The sequence below is a fragment of the Moschus berezovskii genome, chromosome X, assembly GCF_049115385.1.
Source record: "Moschus berezovskii isolate FMDL1 chromosome X, NW_MosBer_1.0, whole genome shotgun sequence".
Lineage (NCBI taxonomy): Eukaryota > Metazoa > Chordata > Mammalia > Artiodactyla > Moschidae > Moschus > Moschus berezovskii.
Window position 1 is genome coordinate 48,244,203 of NC_142488.1, and position 16,836 is coordinate 48,261,038.

The following is a 16,836-nucleotide window of genomic DNA, read 5'->3' on the forward strand; positions in this document are numbered from 1 at the left end:
ATTTGCCTTTTCGGTACCTTCTGTTAATTATGAAGGTCCAGACAAACAATATGAATGGGTTGTCCTGCCTCAAGGGATGGCTAACAGTCCATCTTTCTGTCAACAATATGTGGCTAATCTTACTCAGCCCGTCCGACTGCTATCTAACATCTTATTATACTTATATATGGATGATATCATTCTTGGGGCGCCCAATACCACCGAGCTTGCACGGGCCTTCAAATTACTATTTGATTGTCTTGCCTGGGGGCAACTCATAATCTCTCCTGACAAAATCCAGCATGTCCCGCCTTTCAAAGTCCTGGGGACCCAACTTACCCTTGAGGTGGTCTACCCCCTTAAGCCACAGATAACTATCAAAGAAACTTATTCCTTGGTTGAGCTCCAAAGCCTTCTGGGGGAAATCAACTGGCTACGGCCCTGGATCCCCATATCCACAGAGGACCTAATACCCCTCTTTAATTTGCTAAAGGACAAATTCCCCCACGAAAAAATCACCCTGTCCCCGCCCCATAAACAGGTTATTAAAAGGGTTCAACAGGCTCTCAATACTGCTCAACTCTCTCGCTACGACCCCACTCAAGAGCTTCAATTATGGATCTTAGCCTCCCCAGAAACACTCCTGTCCGTGCTAATGCAAACAGACAAACCCTTACAATGGATCTATGTCTCTCTGGGGGAGGACCCCGAGTCTACACCTGCCTAGACCAGATGGCTGATCTGATACAAAAGGGAAGGGACACTTCAATCAGGTGCTTTGCCCGTGAACCCGATAAGACTGCTGTCCCCTACAGATTAGCTGACTTCCAATGGATCCAGAGGAACAACAACTGAATGGCCTTAGCTTTCGAAAGGTTCTTGGGAAAGATTGACTTTCACTATGGGCCTCACAAATGGGTTGCCGCCTTTTGCCAGTTACCCTGGAGGGCACCTCAATTATTTCCTTCCAAGCCCATAATAGATGCCTCCAACGTCTTCACAGACGGAGGAAAGCACGGCACAGCCATTGTCATCTTTGAACCCTCCTCAGCCCCTACCGGTGCTCCCCACCGACACGACTGCTCATGCTAGGGCTCAGCACAATACAAAGAACTCTTCGCCGTTATTCTGGAGCTCTCTAAGGTCCCAGGTTCCATGAATCTTTTTACTTACAGTCTCTATGTGAAAAATCTGCTCCCTGGGCTTCCCCAATCTCACATTCAGTTAGATGATAATCCTACTACTCCCCTTATGATACAGGCACGCATGCTCCTTCAGGCGAGGGATCAACCTATCTATTTACACCACCTCAGAGGCCACCAAAACCTGCCTGGGATGCTATCATTAGGGAATTCCATGGCAGATCAGCTGGCATCTACCCATGTATACACACTCCAACAGGCACAGGATCTCTACCACCTAACCCATATTAATTGGAGAGTCCTACACCAAAGGTTCCCACAAATACCTATCAAGGATTTAAAGAGGATCGTACATACCTGCCAGTCCTGTATCCCATTCTTGTAGGTTCCTCCATTGCAATCACCAGGGGTTAACCCTTGAGGACTAAAACCTAACATAATATGGCAAACAGATGTTACTCACTACACCCCCTTTGGTAAACTAAAATATATCTTTGTATCTGTAGATACAGATTCCCATGCCTGCTGGACCACCGCCCATACAGGAGAGAAGGCACAGCATGCCAAGAGTCACTTTCTCCAATGTTTTGCTACTCTGGGCTTCCCAGCCCACGTAAAAACAGATAATGGCCCGTGCTTCATAATCAACTATTTGCAAGATTTTTTTAAACAATGGAACATCCAACACACTACAGGCATACCCCATAATCCTCAAGGACAGGCTATAATAGAACGCCAAAATAAAACTTTAAAGCTGCAACTACAAAAACAAAAAGGGGGAATAAACCCTCATCAACAGTTAGGAATAGCTCTCTTTAAATATTTTAAATTTTTCAAAAAATGAACCACTCACTCCATTCCAGAGACACTGGTCCAACCAAGAGCCAAGACCAGAGATAACAGTTAGATGGAAAGATCCACTTACAGGGTTATGGAGAGGGCCAGACCCACTCTTAACATCCCATTCAGTTAGATAATAATCCTACTACCCCCCTTATGATACAGGCATGCATGATCCTTCAGGAAGAGGGTTTGGATGCATGTTTCCCACAGGGAAAATAAGACCCATCTGGATACCAGCAAAGAATCTTGAATATCTACATGATAACCACCAATCATCCCAAGAACCATGAAAGTTCATGAGGCCACCTTCTACTTTTGATCTCTTACAGATTGGCAACTAAGAGGCCTTGTCAAAGGCTTAGATGAACTCTCCCCTTGCCACCCGCAAATCCCAGGATCGTTGGCCTAACTGTGACCTGCCCTCGGACCCCATAGCTGATTTCATGCGGACAACCAAATGACCATTGTGTTTGTATTAGCTGCACTATTAAGTGTGCTCTTTGCTATAGGCCTTGCATCTGTTGCCCCAGAGGAGTGGCCTTCTGCACTCCCCTTCTCTCTGGCGCTAGGATATCTTGCCTGTTGTGGCTTACTATCGATAGCTTATTCCTTTGTAACGGCCTATCACTCTCACTTTCTGACCCGCCCACTGGCATAACGGTTTAGACATGATCTTCTTGTGCCTTACCCTGATGGCACTCCCCGGGATTTTAGACACTGCTTCCTGTCTAAAATTTATAGCTATATCTATATAGCTCAGAAATTTATAGCTATATCCATTCCTCATGCTACCGCACGACCCCTACGCTATGCACCATGTGCATCAACAACAAACAGAACAAGTCCGTACTTACTCACTTAAGGTGCAAAAGACAGGAAGCCAAACAAGCAACTGCTATAAGCCAAATGGGAAAAAACATATGTTTTTACCCCCACACTCACATTGGATACTCAGATGGAGGTGGGATACAAGATATTAGCAGACATAAGGCACAACAGGAATACATAAATAATATAATTACCCAACTGAAGGCGACTCCCGAACCTTACAAATGCATAGACCTACTCACTCAGCTGAAGCCTCTCCTGCATCCGCCCCCCACCGACGATCTACATATCACACGCCTCCTCAACTCCTCCTTCCAGTTTTTTCAGAATTCACACAAAAAGCCCTCCGAGGCATGCTGGATATGCATGTCACTAACCCCCTCACCCCATATCGCAGTCCCTCTGCCCAACACCTGGGTATCAGCGGGCAATTACACTCTCAAAACCAACAATACCACCGAAAGTGTCACACAGCTTATTGGGCCAGTTGCTGACGATGTCTTGCTTGCCGCCTCTTCAAATCTAACTTGCCTTCTTAATACCTCATCCTCTAATGCTTCCTATTATAACAACACCCACTCTTGCACGTCATGGGTCCCATGGAACAGTACAAGCAACTGCACCAGCCCTGGGATCTTTCTCCTCTGTGGGACCTATGCCTATTCCTGCCTCCCTCCGGACCCTACAGGGTGCATCTTGGTTTTCTTAGCCCCAGGACTAATCTTCATCAATGAAGGGGATATGGATCAAATTGTTGACCATCATGAGGGGTTACCAACAAAGCCTCCTCACAGAGGACGGCGGGCTATCATTGTTCCTATCCTAATCGGGACTGGCATAGCGACGGCCCTAGGTGCTGGGATCAGGGGCATCTCAACTTCTGCTCATTTTTATTACAAATTGTCTCAGGAACTTAATGAAGACATGGAACAAGTGGTAGAGTCCCTTGTATCCGTTCAGGTTCAGATTAATTCACTGGCCGCAGTAGCCCTACAAAATAGATGGGCCCTTGACCTCATCACTGTGGAAAAGGGGGGAACCTGCCTCTTCTTGGGGGAAGACTGTTGTTACTTTGTTAATGAAACGGGCATAGTCCAGGGAAAGGTAAAAGAGTTAAGAGATAGAATTGAATGCCGGAAAAAGGAATTGCAAAACTTTCACGACACCCAAGGCCTATGGCACCAATTCCTCCCCTGGTTGCTCCCCTTCCTGGGACCAATAATGATCATTGCTATACTTCTTTTAGTTGGACCCTGCCTTGTCAACATTTTCCAGAAGTTCCTACAGGAGCGGATTCAGACCATTTCCCAGGAGCAAGTGAAGACCATTCTCCTGCCTCAAATACGGGCGACAGACCCAAAGTCCCGAAAGATCCCTGGCGACCGTCTGCTAATAGGTTACAAGCCTAAGGTGGGGGGCACTCCAGCTGCCCCAATGAGCCAGTCTACTCGCCCGGGACATAAAGGGCCCAAGAACCTCAACACACGATGTGTCTAGGGTCCAATGGCGCTTGTGCAAGGCCCTTTACTAGTCCTACCCCTGTCTGATACAATATACCTCCATCCAATGCCATCCCGAAGATCGTTTATAGGGCAAGCCCCTCGCCACAAAGCCTAAGTCTGGCCAGCCCTCCAAAAGACCTTCTGCCAGATCTTAAGCCGCCGGGGCCTATGCTTGACTGGATAGCCAATGACGGGTAAGATCCCCAGAGGGGGACAACCTAAGACAGGCACAGTCACTGAGTCTCCGGCAAGGCCATGCGGGTGGCCCCCGATGGCTCCCAAGAGACACCCCACAAATAAATTTAAAAAGGGGGATATATAGGGCACACAGCTGAAAAATGACACATGGCAAAGGTGCACCCATAAAGATGGCGCCTGACGGATGTCAGGACGGCGCGGCTCCAGATAATCACAAAAAATTGTCATTGGCCCCTGAACACTTCCCCTTGCATGAACAGTGCATGATCACCCTAGACCTCTGCTGTGACGTCAGCGCATGACGACCTGACCTTTAATATGATTGGAGCTGACTGCAGGAAGTCCCTTGCAAAACCTCCACACTTGCCTTTATATATGGAGAGCTTGTAACAATAAAGCGGAACTGCCTTGACAGAACCCCCGCCGCGTCTGAGTGTCCTTCTCTGGGCGAGGAGGGCTGCGGGGCGGGCGGCCAGCTCACCCTTCCCCTGGGGTTTCTTCTCCACTGCTCTGGCGCAGGGAGGCAAAACGGGCCCCACATCCGAGGCCGAGGACTCGCCGACGCCTTGCTCTCCCTTGCGGCGCCACTGGGGGAGAAACAAGGGGACCCTACAGAGATATTCCATGTTCCTGTGTTGGAAAAATATTATGAATATGACTACACTACCAAATGAAATCAAGAGATTCAATGCAACCCCTATGAAATTACCATTAGTATTTTTCACAGAACTAGAACAAGAAATCTCACAATTCATATAGAAACACAAAACACCCCGAATAGCCAAAGCAATCTTGAGAAAGAAGAATGGATCTGGAGGAAACAACCTTTCTGACTTCAGGCTATATAAGAAAGTTACAGTCATCAAGACAGTATGGTACTGGAACAAAAACAGAAATATAGACCCATGGAACAAGGTAGTAAGTCCAGAGACAAACCCACACACAGGTTTATAACTTATTTATGACAAAGGAGGCAAAAATATACAATGGCACAAAAATAATCTCTTCAATAAGTTCTACTGGGGAAACTGGACAGGTAACAACTATTAGGGGAAAGGGGACAGTAACACAATAATGGTGGGGGATGTTAATACTTCATCACATTAATGGACAGATCATCCAAACAGAAATCCTCCAAGGAAACACAAAGCTTAAAATGATAAATTAGACCAGTTAAACCTAGTTGGTATCTACAGGGCATTGCACCCCAAAACAATAGATTTCACCATTTTCTCAAGTGCACATGGAACATTATCCAGGATATATCACATTCTGGACCACAAATAAAACCTAGGTAAATTGAAAAAAAAAAAATTGAAATCATTTCAAGCATCTGTTCTGATCACAATGCTATAAGATTAGATATCAATTACAGGAAAGAAATTATAAAAAACACAAACACATGAAGGCTAAACAACAGGCTTCTGAATGGCCAACAGATCACTGAAGAAATCAAAACAGAAATCAAAATATGCCTAGAAACAAATGGTAATGAAAACACGACAACCCCAAACTTCTGGGATTCATTAAAAGCAGTGCTAAGATGTAAGTTCATAGAATATAAGCCTACTTCAAGAAACAAGAGAAACATCAAATAAACAAACTAATCTTACACTTAGAGCAACTAAAAAAAGAACCCCCCCCCGAAAAAAAACCTCCAAAGTTCATAGAAGGAAAGAAATCATAAATTAAAAAAAAAAAAAAACATAGCCTAAATAAATGAAAAAGAAATAGAGGAGACTATAGAAAAGATCAATAAAACTAAAAGCAGGTTCTTTGAGAAGATAAACAAAATAGACAAATCATTAGACAGACTCATCAAGAAAAAAGGGAGAAGATTCAAATTAATAAAATTAGAAATGGAAATGGAGAAATTACAACAAACAACATAGAAATACAAATGATCATAAGAGACTACTATGTTCAACTATATGCCAATAAAATGGCCAACTTGGAAGAAAAGGACACATTCATAGAGAGGTATAACCTTCCAAAACTGGACCAGGAAAAAATGGAAAATACGAAGAAATAGAAAATACGAAGAGAAATAGAAAATATGGAAACAAGGAAATCAAAACTATAAAAAAGATTTCTAACAAACAAAAGCCCAGGCCCAAATTGCTTCACTGGTGAATTCTACCAAAAATTTAAAGAACTAACACCTTTCCTGCTCAAATGTGTTTTCCTTCCAGAGAATTGCAGAGGAAGGAAAACTTCTGAACTCATTTTATGAGGCCACCATCACTCTGATACCAAAACCAGACAACGATATTATAAAAAAGACAGTTACAGTCCAATATCACTGATGTACATAGATGCAAAAATCCTCAACAAAATTCTAGCAAACAGATCCAACAACTTATTTAAAAGATGATACATCATGATCGAGTGGGCTTTATTCCAGGGATTCAAGGATTCTTCAATAAACACAAATCAATATGATACACCATATAACAAATTGAAAAATAAAAACCATATGCTTATTCCAATAGACACAGAGGCAGCCTTTGACCAAATTAAACAGCCATTTATGACAAAAACTCTCCAGAAAGTAGGCACAGAAAGAACACCCCTCAACAGATTAAAAGTCATATTTGACAAACCCACATACACACAAAAACACCATTATTTTCAATGGCAAAAGCTTGAAAGCATTTCATCTAAAATCAGGAACAAGACAAGGGTGCCCACTCTCACCACTACTATTCAGCATAGCTTTGGAAGTCCTAGCCAGAGCAAACAGAGATGAAAAAAAATAAAAGGAAACCAGATTGAAAACAAAGAATTAAGACACTCACTGTTTGTAGATGACATGATCCTCTACATAGAAAAAAGGCCACCAGAAAATTACTAGAGCTAATCAATGAATATAGTAAAGTCACAGAATATAAAATTAATACACAGAAACCCATTTCATTTCTATTTACTAACAATGGAAAATCGGAAAGAGATTATTATGGAAAAAAGTCCATTCACAATGGTAATGAAAAGAATAAAATACTTATGAATAAATTTACCTAAGGAAACAAAGGACCTGTATATGGAAAACCACAAAACATTGATGAAAGAAATAAAAGATGACAGAAATATATGGGGAAATATACCATGTTTGTGAATTGGAAGAATAAAGACAGTGAAAATGAGTATGCTACTCAAAGCAATCTATAGATTCAATGCAATCCCTATCAAACTACCAATGGTATTTTTCACAGAACTGGAAAAAATAATTTCACAATTTCTATGGAAATACAAAAGACCCTGCATAGCCAAAACAATCTTTTGAAAGAAGAATGGAAGTGGAGAAATCAACCTTCCTGACTTCAGAATATACTACAAAGCTACAGTCATCAGGAGAGTATAGTACTAGCACAAAGACAAAAATATAGATCAATGGAACAAAATAGAAAGTCCAGAGATATATCCACAACCTATGGATACCTTATCTTTTTTTTTTTTTTTTTTTCCATCACCACTGTCCACTTCCAGGGCTTTTTCCTTCTTGCAAAACTGAAACTCTGTTCCCGTTAAACAGTAGCGTCCTGTTACTCCCCCACTGCCGGCTCCTGGCAGCCACCCTTCCGCTTTCTTGAGTTGGCCTGCTCAGGGAGACGCGTGTAAGGGGGCCAGGCAGTGTTCGTGCTTCTGTGTCAGGCTTGTTTCACTCCGCATAAGGTCTTCAGGGTTTGTCCACTTGTAGTCTGTGTCAGAATTCCCTTCCTTTTAAAGGCTGAATAATATTCTGTTGGGTGGATAAGATACCTTATCTTTAACAAAGGAAGCACAAATATACAATGGAGAAAAGACCATCATCAAGTGGTGCTGGGAAAATTGGTCAAATATGTGTAAAAGAATGAAATTAGAACACTTTCTGATACCACACAGAAAAATAAACTCAAAATGGATTAAAGACCTAAATGTAACACCAGAAACTATAAATATCATAGAGGAAAATATAGGCAGAACACTCGCTGACATAAATCACAGCAAGATCCTCTATGACCCAACTCCCAGAGAAATGGAATTTTTTTTAAAAAAAGTAAAAAAATGGGAACTAATTAAACTTAAAAGCTTTTGCACAATGAAGGCAACTATATGCACGGTGAAAAGACTGCCCTCAGAATGGGAGAAAATAATAGCAAATGAAACAACTGACAAAGAATTAATCTCTAAAATATACAAGCAGCTCATGCAGCTCAATACCAGAAAAACAAACAATTCAATCAAAAAGTGGGCAAAAGATCTAAAAAGACATTTCTCCAAAGGAGACATACAGATGGCTAATAAACACATGAAAAGATACTGAACATCATTCATTATTAGAGAAATGCACATCACAACCACAACAAGTATCATCTCATGCCAGTCAGAATGGCCACCGTCAAAAAAAATTAAATAAAAAAAAAGTCTACAAAAAGTAAATGCTGGAGAGAATGTGGAGAAAAGGGAACCAACTTATGCTGTTGGTGGGAAAGGAAACTGGTACAGCCACTACGGAGAACAGTGTGGAGATTCCTTAAAAAACTGAGAATAGAACTGCCATATGAACCAGCAAATCCACTGAAGAAACCAGAATTGAAAGAGACACATGTGCCCCAATGTTCATTACAGCACTATTTACAATTGCTAAGACATGGAAGCAATTTAGATATCCATAGGCAGATGAATGGATAAGGAAGTTCTGGTACATATACACAATTGAATGTTACTCAATATAAAAAGTAATGCGTTTGAGTCAGTTCTAATGAGGTGGATGAAACTGAAGCTTATTATACCAAGTGAAGTAAGACAGAAAGATGAATACTATATATTAACACACACACACACACACACATATATATATATATATGTATATATAAAATTTAGAAAAACAGTTCCAATGATCCTACATGCAGGACAGCAAAGGAGACACAGATGAAAAGTAGAGGCTTTTGGATTCAGTGGGAGAAGTTGAGGGTGGGATGATTTGAGACAATAACATTGAAACATTTACATTACCTTATGTAAAACAGATGGCCAGTGCAAGTTCAATGCATGAAGCCAGGCACCCAAAGCTGGTGTTCTAGGGCAACCCAGAGGGACAGGGTGGGGAGGGAAGTGGGAAGAAGGTTCAGGATAAGGGGGACATATGTATAACTATGGCCGATTCATGTTGATGTATGGCAAAACCATTGAAATATTGTAAAATAATTTTCCTCCAATTAAAATAAATATCTTTTTTTTAAAAAAGAATGTACAATGGGTTAAAGATAGTCTCTTCCATAGGTGGTGCTGGGAAAACTGGACAGCTACATGGAAAATAATGAAATTAGAATACTTCCTAACACCATACACAAAGATAAACTCAAAATGGATTAAAGACCTAAATGTAAGACCAGAAACTATAAATCTCTTGGAGGAAAACATAGGCAGAACATTGTATGTCATAAATCACAAGAAAATCTTCTATGACCCTCCTCCTAGAGTAATGGAAATGAAAACAAAAATAAACATGCGTGACCTAATTAAACTTAAAAGCTTTTTCACAGTAAAGGAAAGTATAAACAAGGTGAAAAGGCAGCCCTCAGAATGGGAGAAGATAATAGCAAATGAAACAACTGACAAAAGATCAATTTCCAAAATATACAAGCAGCTCATACTACTCAATACCAGAAAAACAAATTGCTCAATCAAATAGTGGGCAAAAGACCTAAACAGACATTCCTCCAAAGAAGACATACAGATGGCTAATAAACACATGAAAAGATGCTCAACATCACTCATTATTAGAGAAATGCAAATCAAAACTACAATGAGATATCACTTCACACCAATCAGAATGGCTATCATCAAAAATATCTACAAACAATAAATGTTGGAGGCGGGTGGATTAAAGGGACAACCCTCTCGCATTGTTGGTGAGAATAAAACTGATACAGCTACTGTGGAGAACAATATTGAGATTCCTTTATAAACTAGGAATAAAACTACTATATAACCCTAAAAACACACTCCTGGGCATACATCCTGAGAAAACCATAATTGAAAAAGAGACATGTACCCCAATGCTTATTGCAGCACTATTTACAATAACCAGGACATGGAAGCAACCTAGATGTCCATGCAACCTAGATGTCCATTGACAGATGAATAGATAAAGAAGCTGTGGTACATATATACAATGGAATATTACTCAGCCATAAAAAGAATGCATTTGAGTCAGTGCTAATGAGGTTGATGAACCTCAAGTCTATTATACAGAGTGAAGCAAGTCAGAAAAACAAATGTCATATATTAATACATATATATGGAATCTGGAAAGATGGTACTGATAAACCTATTTGCAGGGCAGCAATGGAGATGCAGACATAGAGAACAGACTTATGGACACAGGGAGGGGTACGAAGGAGAGGGTGGGATGAATAAATAGAGTAGCATGGAAACATACACACTACCATATATGAAAGAGATAGCCAGTGGGAATTTGCTTTATGACCTAGGGAATTCAAACCAGGGCTCTGTGCCAACCTAGAGGAGCAGGATGGGGTGGGAGACATGAGGGAGTCTCAAGAGGGAGGGAACATATATATACCTATGGCTGATCGATATTGATGTATGGCAGAAACCAACACAATATTGCAATTATCCTTTACATAAAAATAAATAATTTAAGAAAAAACTGGGGCTTAACTGTATATTTAATGGAAATTATTGTATCGCAAAGAGTCAGACATGACTGAGCGACTGAACTGAACTGAACTGATTGTATCTATATTTTTTGCTTTGTATGACTGTAAGCTTGGAGGAGATGAAGGGCTGCATTGAATACTAGAGATTCAGATAAGCAAGAGCCTTATGGCTCTCTGCTGAGAATATCTACCAGAGACAGTTAGATATCTGGAACTCCTTGTAATGAAGCCCAATCTTTGGAGGGCAATAAATCAGGCATTTCTTCAGCTGCCTCTTCCAAAGAACTTGTGGAATATCAGCAACAGGAAAAAAAAAATTATACCCAAGTTGCCTACCAAGGTTGGGTTCCAGAGGTCTTTTCCTACTTACTAAATGGATTATTTTGGCAAACTTTCTATTCTTGTAAATGGTACCTCCACCTATCCAGCAATCCAATAAAGAAATCTGAGAGTCAGGGTCCCCTCACTCATCAACGTACATCCTTCTCTCCGTATTTACTCCTAACATTCTAGTCAGGCTCTCATTTTGCCTGTATCACTACAGTAGCCTTCCTTAAGTGCTCTTTCCCTTTCTACTCTTCTACATCAATGCTTCCACCACAAACTACTACTCTCAATATGCCTAGCTATGCTGGATATATGTCAGTTATTAGAACAAGGCAAGCTTATTTCTATCTCAGAGCTTTTGTTTTCTAACCAAGAACACTCTTTACTTAAGCATAGCTGGCTCCTCATATTGATTATGCTAGTCAACATATGAGCCTTGTTTAGATCCAAATCAGAACAAACTTAAAAAAAAATACTTATTAGACAATTTTGGAAATTTGATATTAAGGAAATTTTCTGTGTGCTAGTAATGTCGTGCTATTTTTAAACATCTTTGCCTTTTAAAGATATATTCTGAAGTATTTATGATGCAGATAATATGTCTGGAATTTTACAGTGGAAAGTAGGTAGGGGTGAAAAAAACAAATTTGGCCATATACTAAAACAATTGTTGATGTTAGGAATTCAGTAAACTATTAACATCTACTTTTGCATGTTGAAAATTCAAATACTTAAACATAATATACATATTCAATAGAATCAGCCTTCATCCTAGGTAGAGGAGAAGCAAATAAAACATCAATAAATAAGAGTGTTATAGAAATACTGGGACAATGCAGTCAAAAATTACCTATTTTTAGGTAGATAATGCAGTCAAATCACCTATTAACAGACTTAGGGCACATCAACTAAGGCTAGGCTCTCCTATACAAACTGTAATACAGTATATGTTTACAAGAAAAGAGGGTCCCTTCCTTGTCCAGAGTGTCCAAGTCTCACTTCTGATCTGGAGATGATTAGGGATGAGGAGTCTTCAAGAAGAGGATACAAACTGATGACAGAAAAGCTACTTCTGGCCCACAGGCAGGTTTGTTTGAATCTATGGTATTATAAAGTTCATTTAATTAGAAGACAAAATTGAAATCTAGGATGTTTCACATTAAAAAATCTTAAAATTTTTAATATGGGAGATTTGGTAATACTTATTTAGAGTTGAGTGATAGTTCTTCAAATGGGACCATTTGCTCACTCCCTTAGCCTCAACTCTCAGCCCCCAAGGTCTGCTTTATTTATCCTTTCTTATGGACACCTTTTTTCCAATGAGAAGAAAGGTATGTTATAGGTTGGTGGATGGTGATGAGTTCCAAAAGCCTGCTTTAATTTCACTGTGCTTTTCAATACTCTGTAAAACTTGTGGGGATGGTCACAAGGGAGGGAATCTTATCTGCCTTTATCTTTGCATAAACGTTAAGACTTCCCAATTAGAAAGATCTACAGGGGCTCAATGGGGATCTTAACTATTTAGAAGACACCAGGTTTATGTTTTCTTAGGCTGGTTTCATCAAAGCTACTGTAGAGTAGAAACAAGACATAGGGGTAAAAGCCATGAATGGAAACTGTGCCCATAAGTATAAATAGATCAAACTTTGTTTCAGGACTTTCTTCTCTTCCTTTCTTTCAGAGATTTGGTGTGTGTGTGACAGGGGGTAGTTAGGGTGGAGGTGGGCAGACCTGTATGGATTCTGCGGTGGGCTTTCAGGTGAGAGCTTTTGGTGTACACTTTGCTGCATCCTGCAAAGTCACATTGGTGAATCCGTCTTCTCTTCAAGTCAAGGGACTCTTCTTGCATTTGTGTCAATGCTGCTGGTCTGAGCAAAGAAAGAGAGATAGGGCCAAATAATGATTTTAAAGTGGAGGCTAATAAATGAATTTATGTATAATGGGATCCCCTCTTACATGCATTTAATTTATGCAAATTTAATATCAGTCCTGCCTCCCAGAAGAAATAATTTAAATAGTTCAAGCAATTCCCTCAACTAGGCCATTATGCTGAGTAAATGCAGGTCCCAGAAGGTGGTAATATTTCTTTGGGTGGTTTCTGTTCCTAAGCTGTGTCAGCATTTCATTCTAATAAGCCTCATTCCTAGGTTTAAAGAAATGTATTGTTCATTCAACATGGTTGCTAAAATGCAAGCCAATGATAAGGTTGCTTTAAACTTACAGACAGAATGCAATTTTACTTCATAGGAAATTTGTAGATTTTCCAAGGGTAAAAATCAATGATCTACAATTAGAACATTACTGTGTCATAACATCCATGTCCATGCACATGTGTGCATACAAGTTCATACCTTCACTGAAAAGGCAGTTTATCTATATTTTGTTGTCCTCAAATTCTTACTACTGTTTCTGAGAATTTGTTCCACTTCTACCACAGACACACACATATATACAGAGAACAACTTGAAGTAGAGATAAAAGTACTTACTCTTGCTGTAGTCCTTGAATACCCTGTAAGGATCCACTCTCAATTGCATTCTCCTCAATTTCACTTGGGATTTCCAATGGAGATATAGAGGTGGGTTCAACTTTCACTAAAAGCAAATAAAAAGAGCATTGTGGGCTACAAAATATATGAGTCTCTAATCATTTTCAGGATTCCCAGTTTGGCCAATATTAGAAGTAGCAGCAAGACAGACAAATAAAGAAAAGCAAAGATGAAAAAAGTATATTCGTATGAAAGGAAGAGAAAAACATTTAAAAATTTAGCATAGTAGGATACAGAAATTCCTTTGAGGGAAGTGTGGAAAGGAGCTTTCTGGAGGATTTTCACTAGAATGAGCTTCTCTAAGACAGTGAGATGGTGGGTTTCTCTAGGATATGGTCTGAGTATGATTAAACTCTATCTCCAGTTCCCAAGACAGGGTCCCCTGAAAAGTCGGGTTCAATTTGTTTAATCAAACTCTAAATAGCTCTCTGGCTGTCCTCAGATCAATGTCTAGGTTCATGCCAGAGGTGAGAACATCTCCTTTGGTTTTTGTGTTCCTGAATGAAAATGAATCATTGAGATGAGACACATAATGGGTGTCGAGTAGGTGCTTGATACATATTAGCATCCTTCCCTTTCACCTATGTTGGCAGAAGCCCTCAAGTATTTATTGTCAAACACTGGTGTTTCTGAACCCTAACAAAACTCAGTCAGGTGGTCAGCCATCTCTCAGATCTAATGAAATGTTCAAAATTTCTATACAGAAGAAACTTAAGGATGGCAATAAAGTTGAGGGTGGGGAGTACTTGGTTAGTGCAGTTATCTCCATACATTGTATATCATTCACTAAAACGTTTTAAGCATGCACCTGTGTCTGTGTCTCTGCATGTGTATGTGTGTTTATGGTCTAAATGTACCTATATCCTAAACTTCTGTGTAGATTATGGAAAATAAATAAAAAAACATGTAAAGGGTAAGAAAATACAAAACAAACATTTTGATGCTTTCTTCTTATGCTCCAAATATTTTGTGCAACACCCCTTTCTGCCCCCAACCAAAGTGTAAGCATAGCATTTTGGAGACCACAGTGCTAATGGTCTTAGCTTGAAACTATACTTTTAAAATTCATTCTGTTTATTTAAAATGGTTCTGATGGTTATTATGGGGCAATTCAAAACTCACCAAAACCATCCAAACTGGCTTGATATCATCATATTCTCACACAAAAATTTTACTTTACCATTTTTATTTGGATTTCTATCTACATGAGAATTGATAACCATATTTCCCCCCATTAATTAACCCCCTTAGGAGATATCAAAAACAAGATTGCTATGAACACTTATCATTACCACAATTAACCACTAATTGATAATAGCATTTTTATTCAAAAGAACATGACAGAGTCTCAGCAATTTGATGCTTGGTATGTTCTTCAATATCATACATTTAGTAATGGAGTGATCATAAGGTATTGAATCTCAAAGGTAGAAAACTCTGAGAAAGTTTTGTTTTGTTTTTACATTGAGCTGAAATCTGGTTCCTAGTCATTTACACCCAAATATCTCCCCTTTGGTCTTATTAATTCATGCTAAACATTTATCAGCTCCTCTCTGACATGAGTTTGAGTCCTCTCACCATCTTAATCTTTCTCCTCTGACTATAATCCAATTTCCCAAAATCTTTCCTAAAGCTGAACATCCAAAACTGATTGTAATTCTATAGATGTGGTGAAGCTAAATATCTTGAATCACTTCAAAAAGCTGTATAATTTTCTTCCATCATGTCCCATTACAAATTAGATATTCCTCTAGGAAGGGAACTGGGTGGCTGGGGGACAGTGGTTAAAGGGAGATAAACATACCTTTCTGAATTCTAAACTTATTTTTAAAATTAAGTAAAAGGTAACATAGAGGAGAAGGCAACGGCAACCCACTCCAGTACTCTTGCCTGGAAAATCCCATGGGCGGAGGAGCCTGGTAGGCTGCAGTTCATGGGGTTGCTAGGAGACTGAGCAACTTCACTTTCACTTTTCACTACCATGCATTGGAGAAGGAAATGGCAACCCACTCCAGTGTTCTTGCCTGGAGAATCCCAGGGATTGGGGAGCCGGGTGGGCTACCGTCTATGGGGTCGCACAGAGTCGGACACGACTCAAGTGACTTAGCAGCAGCAGCAGCAATATTATAGCATGTGAACTCTCTCCTGGACAAAATTTCAAGTTTGTTCATCAGATGATTTGTTACAATTTCTATCTACTACTGTGCTTTCTGGAGATGCATCAGTTCAGTTCAGTTCAGTCGCTCAGTCGTGTCCGACTCTTAGCGACCCCATGAACCACAGCACGCCAGGCCTCCCTGTCCATCACCAACTCCAGGAGTTCACTCAAACTCATGTCCATCGAGTCGGTGATGCCATCCAGCCACCTCATTCTCTGTCTTCCCCGTCTCCTCCTACCCCCAATCGCTCCCAGCATCAAAGTCTATAAAGAAACAGAAGATAGTCTTGTCCTCCAGCAATTTACAATTTAGATGGGAAGAATGCCCATATACTTGTGATACAGGCATGTAAAAAAATCATATGACGTATGATAGATGAAAAATGAGGTGGAACACAGGAGAGATGGCAAGATTTCAAAGACTATTTTACCTGGAGGGAAGAGAAAAGCTAAAGTGTTGGGAGAGGCAAGGAGGTAAGGCTGGCTATGTATGTAAGGTAAGAAACTTGCTCAACTTTTCTACCAAAGCATTCCTAATGGCGTAGGAGACTAAACATATCCTCGACCTAAGGGTGGTGGTCTCAGTAAGCTTAAGACTGTTTTTGAAGTTCCTGTCTTATCTTAAAATATTATTCAAATATTATAT

At 40.1% G+C, this 16,836-nt stretch overlaps 1 protein-coding gene across 4 annotated transcripts in view; it reads right to left on the minus strand.

The window, feature by feature from the left end:
- Window positions 1–16,836, minus strand: part of KLF8 (KLF transcription factor 8) — a 234,966-nt gene that overhangs the window by 89,088 nt on the left and 129,042 nt on the right. For all 4 annotated transcript variants that reach the window (XM_088833848.1, XM_055438680.2, XM_088833847.1 and 1 more), the window contains 2 exons: window positions 13,973–14,078; window positions 13,216–13,352 (listed from right to left, as the gene is read on the minus strand). In XM_088833848.1, coding sequence (XP_088689974.1) covers window positions 13,216–13,352; window positions 13,973–14,078 — 243 coding nt within the window. The remainder of the gene's footprint in view (window positions 1–13,215; window positions 13,353–13,972; window positions 14,079–16,836) is intronic.